General features: G+C 37.9%; 2 protein-coding genes across 6 annotated transcripts in view; both read right to left on the bottom strand.

Annotated features, from left to right (window-relative positions):
* slc38a3b (solute carrier family 38 member 3b) overlaps positions 1-6034 on the bottom strand; it is a 34099-nt gene extending 28065 nt beyond the window's left edge. For both annotated transcript variants that reach the window (XM_084735696.1, XM_084735704.1), the window contains exon 1: positions 5846-6034. The gene's annotated coding sequence lies outside the window, so the exon portion shown is untranslated. The remainder of the gene's footprint in view (positions 1-5845) is intronic.
* A 6730-nt stretch (positions 6035-12764) lies between these two features.
* On the bottom strand, positions 12765-22683 carry rbm5 (RNA binding motif protein 5). 4 transcript variants are annotated; one of them, XM_084735683.1, is made up of 24 exons: positions 22529-22683; positions 20801-20978; positions 20532-20690; positions 20343-20412; positions 19844-19917; positions 19095-19178; positions 18741-18801; positions 18306-18371; positions 18061-18221; positions 17794-17891; positions 17593-17680; positions 17437-17505; positions 16940-17006; positions 16514-16614; positions 16264-16420; positions 15445-15536; positions 14959-15138; positions 14679-14819; positions 14486-14569; positions 14153-14338; positions 13521-13595; positions 13315-13415; positions 13053-13182; positions 12765-12960 (listed from the first exon to the last, which is right to left on the bottom strand). In XM_084735683.1, the coding sequence occupies exons 1-24, from the start codon at positions 22543-22545 to the stop codon at positions 12835-12837; spliced, it is 2565 nt and encodes an 854-aa protein (XP_084591809.1). In that variant the 5' UTR covers positions 22546-22683; the 3' UTR covers positions 12765-12834. The 4 variants fall into 4 exon arrangements, with proteins under 4 accessions (XP_084591809.1, XP_084591801.1, XP_084591792.1 ...); XM_084735675.1 differs by having other exon boundaries at positions 14486-14572; positions 15445-15533; XM_084735666.1 differs by having other exon boundaries at positions 14486-14572; positions 20532-20687.
* Between the last annotated feature and the right edge of the window lie 1503 nt (positions 22684-24186).

Genomic DNA, 24186 nt, shown 5'->3' with positions numbered 1-24186 from the left:
GCAATGGGCATAACAAAAAAGTGTAAGAAAAAAAATGTCTTTAATACATGCACAAAAGTAACAACAAGTTAGGATGTAAAATAGCGTCTAAGTTGAAAATGTGATTCAGTGTGACAACAGCGCAATTACACAAATATCATCTTGATCCTTTAATACTGAAGGAAAATGGCATACAGAAGTGTGCTTGAATCAGTGCTTGTTCACTAAAAATACACCCTTGTTAGTTACATAAGGAATCAGTTAACTTTAATTGAATACAAGTGCATGTTGACAAGCTGCAGGGAATATTTCTAAGAAACAACTAGTTAACAAACAGCTGACAGCTGGAGGCAGACAGGTCAATTATACTCCAGGCACCTGTTCCAGGCAACTACACTTGAGCAGAGGTCTGTCTTAAAGTGTCCACACAATCCAAAATGTGACATTTACCCCCCCCCCCCTTTTTGATGTGTGACTGTAGTTAATAATTGCACAATAAAACATGTTAGAAATTAAATCCAACACAAGTTCACAAGTTCTGGAGTGAGATGTTTTTACGTAAGCATGTATTTCTGTTTGTTGTCAGTGAGCCTCTATTGCACACTGAAGTATGTCTAAAAGAAACACATCACATGAGAGATGTTGATGGTGGCCAAGCGTCACTTTGGGGCCGGTTTGTGTCCACCATGTTGCAGTGACTTATTTGCTTTATGTTTCAGCTAGTAATATTTACACCAGACCATTTAAGCTGCTGTAATCAAATTATTATTCATTCATCAACAAAATGTTCACCTAATTTATGCGCACTTATTTCAGTTCAGTGTGAAGTCTTCTGCGTTTTCTTGCCAGTTGGTCACGTCTTTCTCACCTTGTCCTTCGTCTCTTACTCTGTGTGCTTCGCAAATGTGCACAAAGAGCAGAGGAGAGGAGAGACAAGTGACGTTACTTGTCCATAACTTGTTATGTGAATGTAAGTGCAATAAAAGCTTCCCAACAAGAAATCCAGCTAGCCAGCTTCTCCCCCAACAAACAAGCATGTGTTGCAAGACTCAACTCATGTCTGTGCAGGAAAGCAGAGAAAGACATTTTTAAGTGTCTGTGTGTTCAGCTCTTGGTACTTTTGTAGCTTCTAACTGAATTTTTGTGTTTCAAGTTTAGTTTCTTTCCTGTGTCACTGTTTGTACTTTCAGGTATCTGCTTTATTTTATAGTTTCATGTTCGTTTTCAGCTGTGTAAGAGTCAAATTATTGCTGATGAAAACCCAACATTTACCGATTTTGCTGCATCTTAATACAAACTTTTAAATAACAACAAATAACGAGACCCGTCTGCACCCCCAAAGCAGTCAGCCAGGGGGAAACACTGCACAATATGTGTTACCTGCTCTGTACCCAGCCGCAGACAAAGTTTCCAACCAGCTTCTGAATATAGTGGAGCATTAAGCAGCTTAAGAGCCACATTTTTCTGTTGGGCATTGGTGGAGACCAAAACATAGCTAAAAGGAGAGTGAACATTCGACTTAAATTCACCAGGTGGTCACGAATGACTCCAAATTAATGCTACAATGCTGCTCTCTGTCTGGTTTTGTGTAAATAGGCAACTATTATTAACTAACGAGTTCAGCGTATGAACATTAAAGATTCATATGGCTTCTGTTGCCCCCAGATGGTCAAAAAATAGTTATTGTGGGTTTAGATAGGCTATTTAAGGTGAGTGAGCGATATGTAAGCTCATGTCATATTGTTTTGGGGTTTCACAAGGTCCAAACTTGAGACTTGACTGTTCTTGTTTTAAATACTAAGTCAAGACAAATCTTGAAGAGAACATAACCTCTATATCAGCTTATATAAGCCAGTTTATATACATGATTGCTGACAGTATATGCTTGACTTTGTATCTTGCCAAGTACAATGGTGATTTATGTCCCGCGAGTCTTCAAATATTAGAACATATGGGTCTCTGTGGAACGATTTAAGATGAATATATTAACTTGAGAACATATATTTTGGCATTGATTGCTCCAGAGGGAACAAAGTCATGGGAGTGTTGGTGCCATTTTCTACCCATTAAGCTACAGAAAGCTACAAAGCATAAAAGGTGCTCTTTGAATGGACACAAGAAAAACAAAATTTTAAGTTGAACTTTCTCATATGATGACAGAAGTTGTTGAAACAAGATCAAAGGGCCAGCAGAGAACATCTAATTTATTAAAAGTGTTCTCAGTGGATTAGATCACAATAATGATAATCGTAACACAATATCAACAAAGGAGGGTGACTTTCCAGTGACTTCAATAAAAATAGACAACAGAACATGATATGGTCAGGTTCAACCCCACAGATTATGAGCCCCCTGACAAAGATAATAATAACCTCTGGAGTGTCTGACACGTTACACTCCGGCTGACTCAAACGAAGAAATTCACAGGTCTCTTCCGTGTGACAGAAGAACTCAGCTGGCTGCTTCCCACAGGCACAAAAACATCGGCCTCCCTCCCTCCGCACACCACGCACCTGTCCAGCTCCTCCTCCAACTCTCAGCCACTTTGATCACTGCACATGCTGGGGTCACTGACCGCTGCCAGCCTTATCTGCTCATTCTCCACTGTGATGAACCCAGCATGAAAAGTGTTTAGATAGGGGCCAAAGTCAAAAACATACCCCTGCACCACCCTGAACGCACAGACACAAGTTCTCTGTTCGGTGTATGTGTATCCCTGAATCTGCTGAATGTTTTCTCTTAACATGATTGGTATTTCAAAATCTTCTCTAACTTTGTACAGCGTGTCAAACTTGAAGTTACATGTTTTCACTAGGACAACCACGTTTTTCCATGATGACCATTTGACACTGCATCCAAACAATGTCGAAACAAACAAACGAACAAGTGCCTTGTTTCCCAGCATCTTAACAGTTGTTGCACAGTAATTTTTACATTTCCACACCCGCCACTTTCCAAGTCAGTCGAAAATCGACATTTAACAACCTGCAACATGATTCTTCGTCCTTCAGCATATAATCAGGACACATGTTGCAATTCCAAAAACAAAAAACAAAGACCTGAACCCTGAAAGGTCTTCACTTAGAAAAAATAATAAAAATGTCTAAAGTATTATTCTTATTCTTACTTTTATTATTATATTGTTATTGCAGTGGAAATCTGGAGCAAAACTCTTCATTAATGGCACGACTAGTACAAGAATATAAGATGTATTTTGGGCTGAGCAGCATGTCAATATTATATTAATTTTATGACATCAGACTAGATAGATATCGTCATAGATTTTGGATATCGATATTTTATTATATATGGCATAATTGTTGTCTTTTCCTGGTTTTAAAGGTTGCACCACAGTAAAGTGATGTCATTTTCTGAACTTAACAGACTGTTCTAGCTGTTCTATTATTTGCTTTTTCCCACTTAGTCATGATTATTTACCAAAAACCTCACTTTGTTAATATGTTGTGAAAGCAGCGATAGTCATCCTACAACATCGTCGCAATATCAGTGAGCCACAAAGCTGCTCTTTGAACGGACCCAAGATGAAAAAAAAATTAAGTTGAACTTTCTCATATGATGACAAAAGTTTGTTGGGACGAGATCAAAGTGCCATCAGGGAACATTTAATTTATTAAAAGATTAGACCACAGTAACTATATTCTTAACACAATATGAACAAAGGACGATGGCTTTCCAATAACTAAAATAAAAATAGACAACAGAACATGATATGTTACAACATAATATTGTGGCAGTATCGATTAATAAATATCGATATCAAGGTATTTGGTCAAAAATATCATATTTGACTTGTCCATAATCCCCAGCCCTAGCTGTATTGATAATTAATAAATAAAAAGGGCTGCAGCTAACAGTTAGATTAATTTACCATTAAACTTTTGATTATTTTCTTGATTGATGTATTAATAAGTGACATCCTAAAATTTTGCATTTTGTCTGACCAAGCATTCAAACCCCAAAGATTTACAGTTTGCCTCACAGCTCGAACAGGTATGTTTGTAATTTTTGCTTGAAAGACAATTTTAACAATGAATTAATGATCAAAACAGTTTATTAATTTTGATTGCCTATGATTTAAAGCTGATAAAAGGAACTTTCAGATTATGTTGATTTTGGAGGTCCCTGTAGAGAAAAGTGATAGTGTTTCCGCCACATTATCTAAATTATCTGAAGAAAAATCTCTTCCTTCCTCGTTTTAAGTGGCTAACGTACCACTCACTGTAACTTTGTTTGGGAAAATATAAACACAGGTCTCATCTGATTTCACACAGAATCCGACCCAGTGGCAGACATTTAGAGTAACTATTTCGAAATAGCCGATCTTTTTACCAGCGGTCTAGTTTGCTTATATTGGTCATGTAGAGGCATCAGTATCAAACTGAGTCTGTATTTAACTAATCATTTCTAAGGCTGAATGATATGGACAAACTCAAATATCACAATATTATTTTACCTAATACCTGAATAATAATATTTACTGATATTGTGAAAATACTGTAAGGATGACTATTGGTGCTTTCACAAAATATTAACTTAATCAAATTTTTTGATAAATAACAATCATTAATGTGGATATAGTGTGTAAAGACAAATAACAGCTCAGCTAAAAAGGTCATAAAATCTCATTAGTTTACTGTAATGCAGCCTTTAAAACCAATTATGTCATATCACAATACAGCAATTCCAGAATATGAGATGATATCTAGTCAGATCCCTGGCACACATCCACTACATGAACACTGCTCAAAGAAAACTGAGAAATCTAAGTCACAAAATCTCTGAAATATTATTAAGGAAAAATGTAGAACGTTACATTTCTTGTGACAAAAAGCCATCGGCACACAATAACCACACAACATGACGTTTGCAGCTCAGCCTGCAGAGAGAGAGAGCGTGATAATGTGCAGCATTAACTTCCCACACAGCGCGCTCTTCCTCCACATGGGTATATTTAGCCGACAATAACAAAGACAAAGTGCTTTAAAAGGCTGCTACTGCTCTTAAAGCCACTGGTGTTCATGAGGTCTTACTCATTTCTTGACGCAGACTGAATATGTTATTCCTGTGTGGTGGAGTATTATTTAGAAAAAAACAAAAAACAAAAATAACAGTTTGGGTTGGTTATGGTTTTGGTGCTAAGAGGAAAAGGAAATTGTCTTTGCGTTTAGGACTCGATGCCACCATGTGGTTTGGACACCTCCAACACATTAAGTGTAGGCTGAGAAAAACATGGAGTTTGTCTTAACCAACAAAATATGCACATCCTAAAACAGACTATCGATCAGTTAAGTTTCCAGCCTCTCACAGATCAAGTGAAACTAGGAAACACTTGTACTTTCGCCACACAAAAATAATATCTGCTTCTGAGTCAGACATTGGTTACATTCAGCCAGCTGTTGATTCACAAATCTTTAACTTTCAGGCTGATCCGTTGTGTAGGCTGAAAGACTCAGCATGAGGCGGAAGAACAATAGATGGACAAAAATCTGTCAGAGGCTCCTTGAGGCACATGGTCATGACATCTAGACTTGGCGCTCACTGCAGGAGCACCAAATAAGCTTTTCTTTCTTTAGTGATCACCCCCCACATAGGAAACAAAGCCATACGTGCCAGTATTGTGTGCCATGTGATCATATAGGCAAATACAAATATGAATAACATCTGTTCATTATTCTCCTCTCTGCTTCAATATCCCTGTGTGATTGATTGGGAAAAAACACACTACGCCGAAGGGTTTAAAATAATACCACACAAAATCTGTTAAAGATACATATTATGTCAAAATCAATACAAACACGTTCATTTTTCCTCTTAAAAGAAATACATTAGATTTGTCCAGTCTTACCTTCTTGTCACGAAGCTTTCCAGTTAATTCCTCTGCTGAGTGAGAATAAACGTGATAATCTCAGATGATTCTCCGCGTCTCTTTCTCCTCAGTGAATGTGGTAGTATTCGTGGTGGGTATTTACGCACACTCGGACCGTCGCTCTAAAATGCGCTTTGAGGGACGTTCAGCATTGTGAAACCATCAGGAGCTCAGCTGTGGGGGTCGCGTTAGGTCCGCCTCCTTTTCCAACCCCCCTATAGCTGCTGGTCGCTGTAGGTTTCACCACCGCTCTGGCAGCAGATGAAGGGAAATACAAAGAGAATCACAGAACGTAGTGGTCATACTAGTGTTTGGCATGAAGGCGCATAAATGGCACCACGCCGTTACGCACAAGAAAATATGCGTAAATCAGAGCTACCGTTGTGGAGTAAGTGTAGCCCCCATTAAGGTGTCTTAATTTGTTGTAAGCATTAAAAAAGACATTTAAAAATAAGATATTAAGAAAATATGCGTATGTGAGTACATTAGCATATCCTATAGAATAGGCCAAAAGTTATATTTTGACAAACCAAGTAATGTTTATAGATACTCAGTCATTATGTTGACTTATTAAGTGATTATTATGAGATGCTACAGTAGGTCCTTATTATGATATTCTAAGCCATTATTATGAGATACTAAGTCATTATTTTGATGTATTAAGTCATTGTTATGAAATATTAAGTCATTATTTTGATAAAGTCTCTCATTTTGAGATACCAAGTCATCATTTTTGAGATATTAAGTCATTATTTTGAGATACTAAGGGGAAGGCAGGCCTCCCCTGGGGGCTACTAACAGTTTCAGGGGAGGCTCAGTGAGTGGAAGTGAAAAAAAAAAATTAGTTATGAAAAGGAGATCACATAGAAGAGCCTAAATGTTTGTGATTTGGTTTAGGGAGTCCAGAGATATAGTAGTTTGGGGGAATCTGACTGTCTTTCTCACGTCAGCAACTCAGCAGCTAATAAATATCTTTGGATCTATACCTTTTTTTTTATTTTTTTGGTGTAGCTTGGATTAACATCAAACAGGCAATATTACACTATCTTGTCTCAACTGTTGAGATCGTATGGGAACAAAGTGTTCCTATAGGCATCCAGAAATTAAAGAAAACTAAGGAGGAAGACTAAAGGGGCGATGAGGTGCCATTTTCCAAGCAAGGTCTGTGGGGCGGCTCACATTTTCAGACTTTGGTATTAGCAACTCCCTACAGTGATGGTGTAGTTAGTATGTTTCCCTTTTTTGATCTTATATTTCCCTTGCCCTGCCCGTATCTGATCCAGCAGCTCTCAGCACGGTGCATGCTGAGATTTGGCACCTGTTAAGAGTCAGGAATGTAGAGAGCTGCTCACTCATGAGAAAACAATAGCTGGACATTTAACACAGAGGTGAGGAGGTCATCTTAGGTTTTGGCAGAGAAATACAGTGTAATTAATTAATTTAGTAATTGAATTTAATTGCATAGTTGCACTGCAAGTTGGACCAAAATCCACATTTCTGTGCTTGGAGAAAAAGAAAAAAGAATTTATTCATCTTATGGTTATGGCATGGAGCAGATGTGAGTTAATAAAGTTGTAAAAAGTAGAATAGAGCAGAACTTTATTGTCGAGCATTGTGGAAACTTTAGCTCGCCAAACAAACACTGAAATACAAAACACTGACCACTACCAGTACAAATGCAAATAAAATATTGAATAATAAAATACTGTGGAGCATCTCAGACTAGATCAGTGTAATATTTAAAATTCACCATAAAACCACTGAGCAGAGAATTGTCTAAACTCATTGGAGAGGAGAAATGGCTCCTCTAGTGACCTCTAGAGGCCTCATTGGCTGAATGAAGTTTGAGGAGTTTGTTTCAGTCCTCATTTTCACATCCATCAGCAGGGTCATCTGTGCTGAATAGTTCAGGTGGGGCTTAATGCATGCACTTGTGAAAACTGACAAGACCTAGACCTAGATATTTATAGACAGTGACACTATACTTCTGAGCTTTTTAGGTGACAAATGACTTAACAGCAAAATAATTCAAGCACACAAATATTACCGAACAGTGACAGCAGAGGGTGGCTGATTGGTGGGTATTTGTGAGATTTGAGAAACTAAATAAACACAAATGGCGGATGTAGTTTAGTGTAGCATAGAAGATACAATAGATGGTTATCAGTCATGTATTCATGGGATTTAAAGACAGTTTAAAGCTGCACTAGCTGAGTTTTTAGCCAACTGAAGACAGCAAAAAGAAGCCAGTGAAGCAGGCTGTGAACAAGTTTTTCGTGATATGTTGACAAACAGTTGCTTATTTACAGATCCAGCAAACATGGAGCAACATTAGCTTTCATTTGGAGTTGTGCTTGATCCCACCTAATATGTCATTTGGATATTTTTTAAGATGTGGAACTGACTTTGTGACAGCAGAAAACACGTCTACATTAATATATTCATCACACATCAGCTGATTCTGTGGATTAGTCACTTCACTGTCACCTCGTCTTTTCACTGTGCCTCTACTGTTGCTTAAAAAGTTATTTTAGGCAAAACAACATTCGTAAAGCAGTGTTTCATCCAGACCGTAACTGTGCTGTGTTAAAGGACAACCAGGATAAAGACATGAATCAAACATTACATACACATTCACCCCTGACAGTCCCTCATCTATTGCACTCAGTGTGAACAGGCAGTAGACCTCTCACTTTGTTCTGGTTTGTTCATTTGGTTAAAACACGAGATTCTGCTTTTGAGTTACCGTTAACAGAAAAAAAAAAATCACAATGTGAAATTAAAACAAAATCGATGTATTGTAAAATATATTCCTGCATGATGAAATACATTTATGTATCTCAAATTTGAGCTTACATTTACCTAGAAGGCTGGTTAATAAAACTTAGCACTGTTCTGAAGGAATCTTTAAAGATTATATTCTGTTTTCTCCACATTATCTTTTGGGTTGTCTGTTGTCTGTTTGCTAATCAAAATAGGACATCTTTGCTTATGTGTAGGGACGTTAATGATTATTTATTATTGATTAATTACCATAAATGCATAAAATTTGTAACCCTATTTATGTAAACAAAATGTGAAGAATTGATTTGTTTTATTTGTTTATAATGATAGTCTATCACTTTACATATTCAATTTATTTTCTAAAATAAATAGTTAATATTTATCTTGTGTAAAAACAGACCATGAACATATGTCAGTATTTGGTTGGAATAGATGGTTAGAAGAGTGTTTGAAGATTATGGAAAAACCTTCAGAGCAGCTGATGGTATTACAGTGTTTTAAACAATTTTCAACCTTCGGTGGTTATTTGAGTTTCAGGAAAACGGATGCTAAGCTCTGTGAATGTAATGGTCATTCATGAGAGGCAGAAACGGGCTAGAAAAAGCACAGCACTACATACTTGCTTTATACTATGATGTTTCTATGCACAGCTGGGTTTTTAGGTGTGGTGTTTGGCAGCATGTAGACATTCTACAAAAAAAAACTGATACAGAGAGTTCATAAAACAAAAGGAGGATATATCAAACTGAACCAGAAGATGTTCCTGGTGCTGTCTGATGGGATCCCAGGTGGTATTAGAATTACATTACTCACATAATAATGCCTACCGTTGGTCCTGCACCCTGCTTACTCACACACCTCAGCCAGAATCTGCTGAAGCAATGAGCAGAACCAGCAAAGTTTCTTTTACAGTTTATTTAAAAAAAAAAAAAATTACATAAGCCCATTCATAGAGAGAGGAATAGGTTCATTTTTCTCAAGCTGCAGATGGTTTTTGTTCTGAGAAAGCAGGGTGGAAATACAGAAGGTATAAGAGCAAAGTTTCCACTTCAAACCACAGGAGTTCGGGCGTATTGCTACAATATATTTATATAACAGAGGTGGACGTGAGGTTCAGAACATTTCTCCCCGAGAGGTGAAAATATCAAAGGATGAGGCACCATGAGGTCCATGCAATAACCCATGGGATATATTGTATTATGTTCCATTGTGTAACACACTTTGTTTAGATAAGGACTGCCAGCACAGAGGCCAGTAAACCGACCACCTCTTTGTATGGACCAACAGTATAATTTACAATATAATTTACAGGTGAGTGAACCTTTTAGTGATCAGTAATCAGTGGTCAATATTGTATATGCAGTGTCCAGTAAATAACAGCCTTTCATCTCCGTTTAGAGGATGCTTTCATTTTCTCTTCATCTTTCTCTACTAACAAACACAGACATGAACAAAGACCTTGAACTCAGCGGGCAATGATCTCTTTAAACAAAAGATACATAGGAGCAACACAAACAGATTTTTTTTCTTCAGCCTCCTATAGATCAGCGTGGTCAGAGTCTCTGAGGCTCTGAAACAACATAAAGTATGCTCACTGGATGATGCAACACATCCAGTGTCGGACAGATGGAAATGTCTTTTATCGTCCTTTTTTTTGTTGTTGTTAGTGATGATAACTTGCAATGAAAAGATGGGGAGAAAGGAAACTAAGGCAAATCACATTAAAGATGGATTAAAGGCAAATAAGAGGAAGGAGGAAATGTTAAAGGAACTCATTTGTGTGTTGCATGGTTTTTTACTTTCCACTTTCCAGCACAAAAAGAATTTATCTACATACATATATTATTATTACATACACTACTTGTCTTGCACTGATCATCGGTATAAATAAACACCAAAAGACTCCAGTGGATTGCGTATGTTATTGCAGAAAAGCACTAACATGATTCTCAGATGTGCATGTTCTGTGACTAACGTGGGATTAATGAATGCTTGTACTGGGGCAGTCCTTGACAAAATGACATAATAGCTAAAAAGACAATGACATCAACACATTTTTAAAAAGTTATGTTGCTTTTTCTTTTGAAATAGGCACAACATGAATATGTCATATAAAGATTTGCAGTAGTGCGCCTCTACGTAATGTTTTATATTCAAAACACAGTACCTGGCTTCTGTTCTCTCAACAAACACAATCTTCAGTGCATGTACGCATGTATTAGATCTCACTGTATGTAAGCATATGTTAATATACTTATAGTGTGTATGCATACACACCTATGTTATAGAGATGTATATGTATGTATGGATATGAGTATAAATGACACTTGCCTGCTGTGTGTTTAACCTGAGATCAGCTTTAATTACAGGATAAAAAATACATCTTAACTATCTTATTTTTTGTTCAGATATCATCTTTTTGTCTTTATCTGACCAAGTATATATAAAGATATGAGCTTTGTAAATTAATTTTTCTCTGGGCATGAAATAAAAAAGAGGACTGGAAGACACTTTCTCACAAATATGAAGAAATAGCACTGTCTGTCTGTGTTATGTCATTGTTAAATAAAACAATGCAATAAGATACTCATGACATTTTCTGTATCTCTCTACCTCTGTGGGTCTCTCACTTTCTCACTGCTATTGAGGCACTGTTGCTCTTGTTGCTGGCTTCACAGGATCCACTACACTCTTACCATGACATTGCAACAGCGCCAGGGAAGCCCAAAGACGACTGGATCTAGATAATTTGTGTTAAAACCAGCATTACCTGTCACTCCATGTATCTAGACTGACTGACTGACGTGTGTTACAGGGAATCTGGTTATTCAACTGTCTTCCTGAAGAAATATATCTGAGGTGTTGTCTTCACAGGAAGAAAGGTTAACAACCTGTTTGCTGGACCTGGAGAACATTTGGTGTCTTGCTGAGGGACCCCTCACCAGAGTGGATGCCTGTCAACACATTGCCTTAAACATGTGTCCTCTAGTGAACACACACACACAACACCTTAAAACTAACACTTAGCCAATAGTTGTACAGTCTTGCAAGTCATACAACAGGGCATGTTTAGTACGGGTCATTACATGACGTTGCTAAATACTTATGTAGTAAGTATGTAGTAACTTATAAATAGCTGTAAGTTTCAACACTGAATATACATAAATATACTTTCAGAAGAAGAAAGAAGAAAATTTTTTTAGACTTCACTAAAATAAGTCCCAGCTGGTATTGTTGTATATTTTCATGTTGTTATTCACCTGGTAATGCTAATTTACTCCATCAGTTGTGCTCGCATGAGTGAAAAATTAGACTTGTACAGTCTAATATCAAACAGATACAAGGTAGATTTAACATTATAAAACATAATGTATCAAGATTAAGCTGTACTTCTCTTTTTGCTACTCACAAAAGACATAAACATCCTTTACAGATTCTTTTATTTTCTTTTGACAACCAAACTATTCTGCATGGTGGTGTGCTGAGGATAAATTGAGGAGTCTCACAGCCTAAGGGAAGAAGCTGCTCTACAATCTGGTGGTGAGCCAGCGGATACTTCTGTATCTCCTGCCAGACTGCAGCAGGGGGAACATGCTGTGGCTGAGTGGGTAGTATGAACTGAAGGAACCTTCAGGCTAAAAACCATCTCTACTGGAGATCACTTGTAGAACTGTGTAAAATGATTAGCAGTAGCTTTTTAATCCATCACTGTGGATGCATCACTGATTCTGCATCTTCTAGTCTAATTATATCATGTAGGTTTACACAGCCTCATTAATACTACTTTCATAATTTGTTAAACCACTTCTGTTATGGAAAATGAAATAAAGACCATCATAAATCACGTATCTCATTTATTTTCTGTACAAACAGACAAGATTTTTGTATAAACTGTACAATCTTTTTAACATGCAGAGACAAAAAATGGCATTAACACAGAAGAAATATATAAACAAAGGAAGTAAATTTACTGCACCTATGTACAATTTATAAATAATCTTATTCACTATCTTAACACACCTCCATTACAGATGTTTTCTATTGTCTGGTTTAACCATAAGGGCGAGAGGCATAATCATCATGTATCATACATGGAGTGAAATCTTTTAAGGAGAATCTCTCTTTTGCTTCCAAGTCACTTGTCACTTTCACATCAAAAATCGTCTGAGCTGGAGGCTAAGGACTCATTCCAATTCAGTGAAGCGAGCAAACATGGCTTTACGGACTGCGTCTTTGTATGTGTCTGAGGCAGAGAGGGTGTAGTTGGTACCTTTAGTGCCAAGTCCAGCTCCCTTGGTTCTCAACTGAGCCTTAGGAGGAAAACAACAAGCTTAAGCACTTTTTAGAGAGGGTTATATACAGTTATTAATGCTGACAGCCACCAGGTAATGGTTGTAAATACCTCAATTGGTGTAGTGATGCCCTGCTGGTTGCGACCAAGACCTTTTCCCTCCTTCCAGCCCATGGCCTGCAGCATTTTGTTCCCAATATTGTCACTGTTAAGGCCGTCTTTAGTTGGCTGCTCATAGTTACTACACAGGAAAAAAGGGACACAGTCATTTGCGCATTACTAAATACACACAAAAGAAACAACTACAGGTCTACAAGAACTGGAAAACAGCATGTCACATCACTTAGTAATTTAACAAAACAAAATCACTTACATGACTGGTGCTGGTTGGCTGTATTTCTTCTTTTTGGGTGCTGGGGGTTCAGGGATGCCATATTTTTCTCTCCTTTCAGCTGCCCTGTCTCTATATTTCATCTGTTCATCACAAGAATAAAAACATTTTGAATATTAAAATGCAGTCACATTTAGCTGGGTGAATGGGACTCACTAACAGTTGAGTGATTCTGTATTGAGCCAAACCTCAGTTTCTTTTCTCTCCAGTTCTTCCAGCTCTGCTTCACTCATTTTGGATCTGCGGAGAACCTCCAGGTTTTTCTAGGAAAGGCCAGGGACAAGATTATTACCTTAATGAACTGATGGTTTTCTTGACAGGCACTTTGAACCCAGGCACAAAATTAGCTCCAGCCACCACTAATAAAATATGCATGTGGCTGGTAGACAATGGTAGAGCGGCGACGATTAATTGGTTTAGAAATTAGCTGTCAACTATTAAATTAATTGTCACCTATTTTGATAGATTATTTTGAGTCAGTTTTTTATTGTTTCAGCTGTAAGTGTTTTCTGGTTACTTTAGTCCTGTATGACAGTAAACTAAATCTTTGGGTTGTGGACATCACCTTGGGTTTTGGGCAACACTGATCAACATTTTTGCCACTTCTTGACTTTTTTTTGACATTTTATGGACAACTTATCGATTAGCAAGACAACAATCAACTGATTAATTGCAAATTTAAATAATATTAGTTGTAGCCTTTGACAATGGCAAGCTATTTAGTGGCTGGTAAACTCAACATTCAATAGCCATTTAGCTTGCCAACAGAAGTTACTTTTGCATCCTGCTTTAGGCCTGAAGGCAAGATTTCTGAAGTTACCTTGTGGAGGTCAGAGAGCTGCTGGTGTCGAACTAGACCCTCTTTGTTGGGAAACTGTCTCCTACACAGCAGACATGCCAACTTTGCCCAGTCTGTCAGCTTTTCCTGGCTGCCGTCTCCACCATCAGGCTCTGCTCCGCCCTCTTCAGGGTCACTGTCTCCACTGTAGGCTGCCACAAGGCCACACTGACCACACCATGGATAAACAAAAGAAGGTCTAAATATTAGCAACATGAATAACACCCCAATTTAACTGATAGCGTATGTTTATGATGCAGTTAAAATTGTAATAGTGGCAGTAAAACTAAAACCAGCAAAGTAGAAATCACTCACCTTGGAGGTGCTGACTGAGCTGGTTGGTGGCTCCTCCTCAACACACCTTGGCATCTCCGGCATTAGTCTGTCTAGACCACCTGCCTGCTAAATAAATAAAGTAAAATCAATCAACTGATTTAGGACACAATAGTCTTGAAGTTTACACAAACAGTCTCAGAACTTTGTCAGATATTGAATCTTCCTGGATTACCTTCTTTTCGAACAGTATGTAGCCAGCATCAGCAGCAGCAGCCTCCTTTCTCTCTTCTTGGCTAATAGGCTGAAAGCTACTCTTGAAGTTCTCTTTCTGCTTGTTGAGCGTTTTAGCCCACCGTTCCATGTCTTTAGCAATCTGAAATAATTGAACAGATTTCAGCATTTAACACAGAACTCAAAAATGAAACAGAATTAGAAAATGCTACATTGAAGCAGAAAAAGCAACGTGCAGAGAAGAGTCAATATGTGCTGATGTGGAATTCATAACAAAATACCTGCTGTGCAGTCTTGCTTTTGGGCTTTTCCTTTTTCTCCTTGCCTTCTTTAGGTTCTTTGCTGCCACCTGCTGCTGCATTATCAGTTAGTGTAGCATTTGTGTCGGTTGGGGCAGGTACATATGTCTGCTTCTCACTGTCCCAGTACAGATACTGCTGGGTCTGAGAGTTGTAGTAATACTGAAAAGACATAAACACAGATTATAAAGGTGTGGCTGCGACACACTACGAAAAAGACACACGTTCCCTTAAATTCCATCTCAAAAATAAATGTTGCTGAGAGTTTGCTTCAGGGATGTCAAAAATCAAAATAATAAGTAAATTTAAGAGAAGCAAGTGTGGCTAGTTGTGGGGGGAATGAGAGGGGAGATGAGACCACTGCCATCTTGGTTCCTTACATAGTCAAGTAAACAGTCATGATAATGTCTCGTGACTCTCATGTCAGAAAACTAAGTGAGTGTCACACGATGATTGTTGACTACTTACATGTGAGTTTGGGTCATAGTAGAGGCCAGTCTGAGGATCATAATAGTAGCCAGAGGACTCATCATACTGATAGGTGGAGGTATCAGGAACTACTGTCAATTACAAAACACGACATCATTAAAAACTACTGTAGAAAACTTATTTTACAACTTATGAGACATTTGCCTTTTATGCAAAGTATCTGTGATCAGAAACCTTTAGATTTCATAAGTTTTAAGCTCTTAATATTAAGCTTTAGCAGTAATAAAGTTAATATCAGGTAGAGTTGCAATGATTAGTCAATGAGTTTTTAACTACTAAATTAGTCACCAAAAATGTAGATAATTGTTTTGAGTCTTTTTTTCTAAAAGAAAAATGTCCTAATTCTTTGATTTCAGTTTCCCAAATGTGAATATTTTTATTCACCTGTAACGGTTAACTGAATATCTTAGGGTCTTAGATAAAACAAGACATTTGGAGACACCACCTTGGGCTTTGGGAAACAGTTTTTTTTTTTTTTTTTTTTTTTTACCATTTTCTGACATATTACGAACCAAACAACTATTTAATAAATCAAAAATGATCAACAGGTTCAATAAAGAAAATTATTATTAGTTGCAGCCCTAATCTCAGGTAGTGCTGTATGGTCAACATATTTGGTAAGTTATATCAAAGACCAGCCGTGGCTGTTTATAAATTTAGCACTCTCTAGTCTGTTTCAAGCTGTACCCAGGGAAACACCATAATATAATCAGCGTGACAATGACCTCATGAGGATTTTCTCTTTGTGACCATCACGCCTCAACAGGACAGGTTTTAAGGGATCTTGTGTGCTCATACCAGTGCTGGTGTCAGCTGTCTGTCCTGAGGCTATTAATGTACTGGCAGCAGTAACAGTGGCAGCAGCTACCGGGGCAACAGGCACAGACGTGGCTTCAATGCCTGCAAGATGTCCTGTCTGGGGTTTTGCCTCCAACTGCTGGGCAAGTGGCAACGCCTGCAATCAATGCAATGGTTATTCAGAGGTTGTCACAGCATGCATTTGAACAGTACAGTATACATAGAGAATTAACAAAAACTCATATGTTACCTGAATGGCAGGCTGCACAATTATATGAGGTTGATAGACTTGTGCAGTTTGTGAGATTACAACTCCAGCTGCAGTCGGAACAATCTTTACACCCGGGGCAGCTAGAATTGAAAAAGCAAAGGTCTTTGGTAATTTTTTCAACACTCAACATCAACTCAAGTTCAGAATCTACCAGAGATTTGTGATTATGACTGTTGCATCTAATAGCAGGATTTGTGTACTCTACTGTTTGTTGCTTCTAAAATCTTGGTATGAACAAATGTTAGAATACCCTGTAATCTCAGGCATGATACATACACATAAATAGGACTAAAAATACATTTAACTAAATACTAACTGAAATTATCTTTTTACAGTACGCATATGATACAATAAATGGTCAGTAAGAGCGCCAACATCTGTACAAAGGCATCAAAGCTCTCTTACCTCCTAGAATCCCATTTCCCTGAGAGGTGCTGGCCGCTGCCCCTTGCTGGTAATATGTCTGGTAGTCCTATTGAAAAAATAAAGGAGCAAAAAGAAATAAAAAAAAATCAAGTATTGATTTTTGAGCTTCAGAGGTGTAAACTGCCTCACCAGTCCGCTTTTATTGCAAAACAGATGTAGATACTGGGCAGTGTAATAAAGTGTCTCATTGGCTCAATATTGAACACATGGTTATGAATCACAACTACACCCTGATGTCTGATCTCTGAAGTTTTGTCTTCAGTTAGATATTGCAATCATTATATAGACATTGCTGGACAATTATTTGTCCAAAGACATGAATTGTTTGTCGTAGTCCCCTATAACTGCCACTAGATGTTACTACAGTTACACGTAATACTGAATGCATCTTTAAGGCAAACACAGACATATGTATATCAGAAACTGGGTGCTCTCAAGCTAAGCAAACAAATGTTTTATTCATTGGTTTTACTAACCTGTGACATTGGAGTATAGCCCTCTTGCAGGTAGCTGTACTCTGACATTGGCTCTACGCTCTGTTGTGGCTGAAAACGTAAAGAATGAGTTATGAGCCTGTTACAATGACACTATGAGATGAAAGACAACAGGATGTTGACAGAAAATGGGCCTACCTGACTGGAGGACCACTGGGCTGCAGCAATGGCTGTGCTGGCCACAGAGAAGGCACTGACACGATTCCCATCAGGTAGTAGAAGGTCCCTAAAACAGACAAAGGACATGATATTGCAGATCAATTTGGGGAAAGTCATGAGATTTATCAAGGAAATTTAAAAGTTGAGAAACCAAAGCACATATTGCACCATCATACGCACTTTCTAGCACTCTTAGCATAATCCACCCCAATCGTTTTTCCATCCAGTTTCAGAGGAGGCTGCAGTCCCTGTAAGATGGTTAGCAGCTGAGACGCCTCCTGTAAAAACGTACAATATTACATTTTAAGTGCTATGCAGGCATCATTGAGGTCAGGGTGAAAAAAATGTAAGATAACAAAAGAGTAATAATAGTAGAAAAGCCAAATGTTACACATTATGACAAAAATTGTGACCATATTTATCAGTAAATTGTAAAGAATACTTTACCAGAGGAGAGGACAGCTGAACAAAGGCAAAGCCTCTGTTCTGGCCTGTCTGCTTGTCCTTGATGAGGCGAATGTTGTTTGATGAAAGATTAGCATACGGTGCCAGGGCTGTCATGATGGCTTCCACGGTGGTCAAAGGAGCAATATTTCTCAGGATGATAGCTGTACAAGACAACGTCTTTATGTAAGAACAACATACCATGCATAATTAAGTGGATATTGCATCTATAAAAGAGAATGACTTACTGTCGCCATAGAAATCTCCAGTGGGTTGAGTTTCAGAGACTCCAGTATTATTGCTAGTTTCACTTTCTGTTGAGAGAATGACAGAGAAGTAAGACATGCATTAACATAACCTTCATAACTGTTCATTTAATTAAAGAACTGGAAATGTGGTATAAAGTGATAAGTGTAAAAACCTTTGCTAAAAATGAGTCAGTGTTTTAAAATATCAAATAGCTTATTTCATGAACTCAATCATGTATTGTGGTTTGTCCCCATGTTGTATTGTCAGGTAGCAAGAAAAAAAAAGCATGCTGTTTCCCATCTATGCACTTTGCCTACTAGATCTGACAGAGTGACAACAACACAACATAAACTTTGCGTTGCATCCCAGCACTGTTCACGCAGGCTGCCCGGATGTCTGCAGTCAGTGGCCTCTTGTTGATTTTAACTACTTACCAGCTTTGGCTGCTCCACACCTGAAGCACTTCAGCCTCCTCCGGAAATTGTACAGGCCACACTGCAAGTAACCGTTCACATCATTTTTATTATACACCTACGAAAGCCCTGAACAGTGCTGCCTCAGAAAACAGGCAATCTGTATTGGTGCAGCATACCATACTTACCTGAGACACAACCTAACCTTTACCACTTATCCAAATGAAGGTGAACCACAAAGTAAACTTACAGGACTGCAACAACTGACACTTCTATGCCCATTATATATACACTTATATGCCTGCTATGTATGTGTATGTGAGGTGTTCTGTAGCAGCAATGTGGCCATGAAACCAAGACAGATCATTAACTTACATTGTTGCAGAGCCAGTCTTCATATTTGTTTCTTGGATGACTGTAGTGCATGTCCACGCTTTTGCCTTGGATGGTCAGTCGTTTCTGAAAGAGGACAACAGAAATTAGTCAAGTATTCCTGGCAAGAATTGATCTCATCAATAGAGCAAGCAGTGTTGGAAGGGAGAGATGGGGGAGAGGGACCCCCAACAGATAGCCTTTGTGTTAAAGACAAGACAGGCACATGATGTATATGTGAGCATGATGTATGGAGGGTTCTTTAAGTGTTTGGGACCCGAGTGCCCAGGCTGAGCTGGAGCAGAGTGTACAATGTGCCCTAACAGACATTTTTGACTGCTTTAAAAGGGGAAGGGATTAAAAAAATCCATATACTGAGGGGTAGGGTTAAAAAAATAAAAGTCTGAGCTTACATTCAACCCTGAAATATCATTGATAATGCCTCTATCTAGCAAGGTGTTCATTATTTTAAATGCAGAATCCTTAAGGAGATGATCTCACAATACAAGTCAAATTTGATTTGCTATTATCATTACAATTAGCTAAAACATTAAAATATATTATGAATAAAAGCATCTATTCATAAACAAATCATTTTTTGGCTCTGTGGCATACAGTCCATGAGTTTTTTTTTTCCACAAAAAGATCTATACAGTTTCCATACTACTTATTCAATGCACTTTGGTTGCCATTTGGGTTATTTAATTCCAGATCCCCAAGATTAAAACTAGACTTGGCGATTGTGAAGCAACCTGATTGGTCTCCATCCATCGGGTAGCATCTTGCAAGTGATAAAAGTCCACGAAGGCGAAACCACGGCTTATACCTAGAGACAGCATTCAAATATAGACGGGAGGCGTGTTAGTTAAGAGTCCATGGGCATATTATTCAAACTCTTCCACAAACTGCTTCACGACCCAGGCCCTGTTTGGTACACAATAGGCCATTCCTTAGGAATTTTACCATAGCAAGAAATCCTGCTGAATACCACTGTTTGAACCACACTTAACAACAAAGTGGGTCTGCCAACTGATTTTCTTACAATTCTTATGGCTGCTCTTACTTACCTTAAAAAGCTCCACAATGAACTGAAATGATAAGTCTTCAATTAACATTTTAATTCCTTTTTCAAGTAACTTGGATACAATTCTCTGCTAGTTGCTATGGGAAAATGGGTCTAAATGGAAGCAGATTGGCCCTATGGTCAAAGACTGGGGGGTGATCTGGGTCCGTCATATTTCTGGTTCTCACCTGTTTTCTTCTTCATCAGCCTGACATCCACTGGCTGCGGGCCCTCCAGTTGGTCTATGGCAAAACGAATCTGCAAAACAAAATGTAAATGCTACTTTAAGATCATGATTTAGAAGATTGGTGCAATACACAAAACCAAACTAAACACAAAAGACATTGTATAATTGTGGAATAAAACCTAAGACTTACATCATCCTCAGAAACATGGGGAGACAGACCCCAGAGCATTATGGTCTTGCTCTTCTTCTCCTCCCCAGGCTCCCTTCTGTAATCCTGCTCTGGGTAGTCGCCATCAGAGTGATAACCGTCTTCTGATCGATCACTGTTACGCCGTTTCCTGTCTCTCTGCTTTACAAAATATAGATCAGTGCATCAGTTAAGTGTGGATGTCATGAAACAATAGAGTACTTTCACTACAACGTTCTAACACCTTTGAAAATCACTGTAAAACAAGTTACCTCTGGACTGTCTCTTGATCCTCGACGATCTCCTTCAAAACGATCACTACGTCTCTCGTCATTCCAGCGGCGCATGTTGTGATCTCGCTCTTGGTCCCTCTCTCGTCTGTCACGCCAGTCTGACTCATCACGGGTCTGGTCAGAGCCATACCTACCACTACGTTCTGTGCGACTAATCCTATTTAGAGGGACATCGAAACGCAAAGTAAGACATCGGCACAACTACTCTGCAATTAGATTTTTCTTTTAATATGATTCAAATACTACTGTATCAGCAAGCTCACAAACAGTTTCTTAATTAACAGTGTACAAAACAAAGGGCAGACGATATGCTGATGGCTGATATCCTTCCAACAGTTACAGTGTTTGTTGCAGTGCTTGCATGTCTCAAAAATGCTTCTTTAACATTTACATCTGAAAAAGTTTTACTAACACTCAAACAGCATTTTTGGTGCTCCACTACTTACAAAATATTTCTGGACACAACACACAAAAAGATTTTCTGCTTTTCTAGTTGTTCTCGATTTCTCGATTCATGTGATGGGGCAGACAAAAGATGATCTACTGAGCAACAAAATAACCACAAAGTTTGTCAGTGGTTCCTGTCTTGTTTTAGCAGTTTGATAAATTAAACAGCCCTGACGTGCACCTTTTTCTAAAAGTGGAGAGCACTATGCATACCCAACTCTGCTAAAGTAGCTACAATACAGAGGTGCAGTCATCTTTTGTTACCATATGAGATTAATTTCAGAAGTTACATTTTTCCAATAGCACTTCAGCTTAAAATAGTTCAATTTGGGTGGAAATAACTGTTAGATTGATTTTCAATTTATTAGTTGATGAATCTTTTCAAAAAACTGATTAGTTGTTTGGTCTATATGATTTCAGATAATGGTGAAAAATGTTGATCACTGTTTCCCAGTGCCTTAGGTGATGTCCTCAAAGGTCTTACTCTGTCCACAACCCCAGGACATTCAATTTCATGTAGAAAGAAAGAAACCAGAAAATACTCACATTTAAGGGATTTGAAATCAGGGAATTTGGACATATATTGAAAATGACTCAAAACAATTAGTCGGCCATCACAGTTGCCTGCCAGTTAATATACAATTAACGGTTTAGTCGCTAATTTTCTAATTAAATTCTCCATTTTCATGCTAAATGTCACACCAGATACTCAAACTTCTTTGAGATGTATATATCATTATCTATTTTATTTCAGTCAAACCATGTAGGATACGTTAACTCTCTTTCAACATTCCAACTTGCCTATTAGGCTTTCAATAAAGTAACGACTTTGGGAAGTATTCTTCTTATTAAGGTAAAGAGACTGGTGATAAAATATACTTTCCTAGAGCATGCAGCATGCTGAGTATATTTTAAGATCCATCATGTGGAAATCATGTCACAAAATCAAAGAACTGATTTTCAGATTTAGGCTAACGCTAAATAAAAAGAAAGGTTGAGATGAAATTGCAAGATTACGTTACACATCTAATGTACTTAAGTTACCCCAACTGTGTAAGTATACAGGTTAACTTGTCTGGAATTAATTATGTGTTAAGATTTACATGTATGAATTTCATGCAGGCGTTTTGAAAAACATTTTACGTTAAATTTCTCTCCCCCTCTGAATACGAAAGCGAAAAAATAAGTTTAATTAGCTTAAAACAACACAGCCACAGTTAACCACACCTACCATAGCGAGCGGCGCCAAAGCTTACTCACCTTTTATCGGCTCCCATTTCTCTCTCCAGTACACACACGGCTCTAAAAAGCAAAATACAAAAGTTTCAGATTCTGCATACTCTACTGTGTTTTAAGTTTATTAGCATGCTCAAACACAGAACAGCTTACATACATCGACATTATTAAGATTACAAGAGAGCGCTACAAAATGCTTGTACACCACAACATGGAGCCTGTCCGGACGAACGTTAGGTTAAGTTAGGTTACTGTGTCAAATTCAACAACGCCAGATGCGACGCTGTTAGATCGTTTTAGTTTCTAGTGTAAATATAAAATAACTCACCAGAGTGATTTGTTAACGATGTTATTAACAACTAACAAATTTTCAAAATGATATTTGACAAAATGTAGGCTAGAAAATTCATCTCACGTCCAAGGACTTCTCACAATAACTACAACGGCACCTTCTTTGTCCCAGGATGCATTGCGGTATAACCCCGTGCATTGTGGGAGAAGGAACAATTTTCCCCGGAATTTGCCTCACAGGAAACACTTGGTCCTGGGGTCTTGTTTTGTCGCTTTCGTTTACTGACAGGTTCTGACAGTTGGTTATGTTAAAGTTGACATCACGTAAGATTAAGATTTGGGTCAAGACTACGGTTGGTACCGGCTGTGGTCACAGTTTTTTTTTAGCTGCTGATGCTAAAGGTTGCACGGTACGTGAATATAAAGCAGCAAAAAAGAAATTGCTGCCTGAAAGGCTAAACTGAGGACGAAAAATAACCTTGTATATCCGCCATTTTAGTGGATATTTAGGTTGCTTAGCTTGCAATATCTGTATATGTATATGAAAGTGTTTTTAATTTCCTTGGTGCTTTAAACATTAGCAATATTTTCTAATGTGCATAAAACATTCAGTAGGTTGCAGTGTTGTATAGTAAATTGCAAAAAGCTACAAAGCGTGACTGCTAAATTCCTGCCTAATAAAGGTTTACTTTTGGTTGTTTACAACAGTTCTTCTATTGTTTACAGATTTAACCGTAATCCCAAAACTATACTTAATCCAACTGTTTGACTATTCCTCTCAGTTATTGATCTTTTCTAAACAAAATGAACAAGATAATTGTTATTAAAGTTCATGATTGGAACGGTGTAATAGTCTCTGACTCACCTCTGCCCCTTTATTAACTTACAGTACATTTCTGTGATTTGAAATGATTTCAGCAGTTATCTCTTCACTGTCAGCTGTGCAAAATGAGGATCATATATCGAAGATTCTATATCAGAAATACAATTATCCCCTATGGAATAATATTCTCATTGTTCTAAATAACGTATTACTGCTTAATATGCATATTGTACAATAACTTGTGCATGTTCTTCAATTGCCATACTAAATGTATGCACTTACTGTACATATGTCAATATACAATACTGACATCTCATCTCTTTACCTGTTGTTCATACATTAGTTTATTACAGTATTTAATTTTTATTCTAGACTTCATGCCCGTTATGGACTCACACCACGTCCTTGTATAGATATTAACCATTTGACCTGTATGTTTTGATTTCTGTCCAGCACGTGCAGACATAATAACCTGTAACATCTACTTACATTTTCATGCTTCTTGAAGCTGTTTGTCTATATTAATGTGGCCCCATATTGTTTGAATATATTGACAGTTACTGACAAC

The sequence above is a fragment of the Lutjanus erythropterus genome, chromosome 2, assembly GCF_056507025.1.
Source record: "Lutjanus erythropterus isolate fLutEry1 chromosome 2, fLutEry1.hap2, whole genome shotgun sequence".
Taxonomy (NCBI): domain Eukaryota; kingdom Metazoa; phylum Chordata; class Actinopteri; order Lutjaniformes; family Lutjanidae; genus Lutjanus; species Lutjanus erythropterus.
The sequence above is the reverse complement of the archived record's forward strand: the minus strand, read 5'-3'. Positions and strand labels throughout refer to the sequence as shown.

Bases quoted from the DNA above. Each gene is read 5' to 3' on its own strand.
- rbm5 (XM_084735659.1), bottom strand. The intron at 20,413-20,531 runs GTAAGTCTTAGG...TTTGTTTTGCAG, and splicing joins CCCATGTTTCTGAGGATGAT to ATTCGTTTTGCCATAGACCA. The intron at 12,961-13,052 runs GTATTTACAACC...TTTCCTCCTAAG, and splicing joins GCATCACTACACCAATTGAG to GCTCAGTTGAGAACCAAGGG.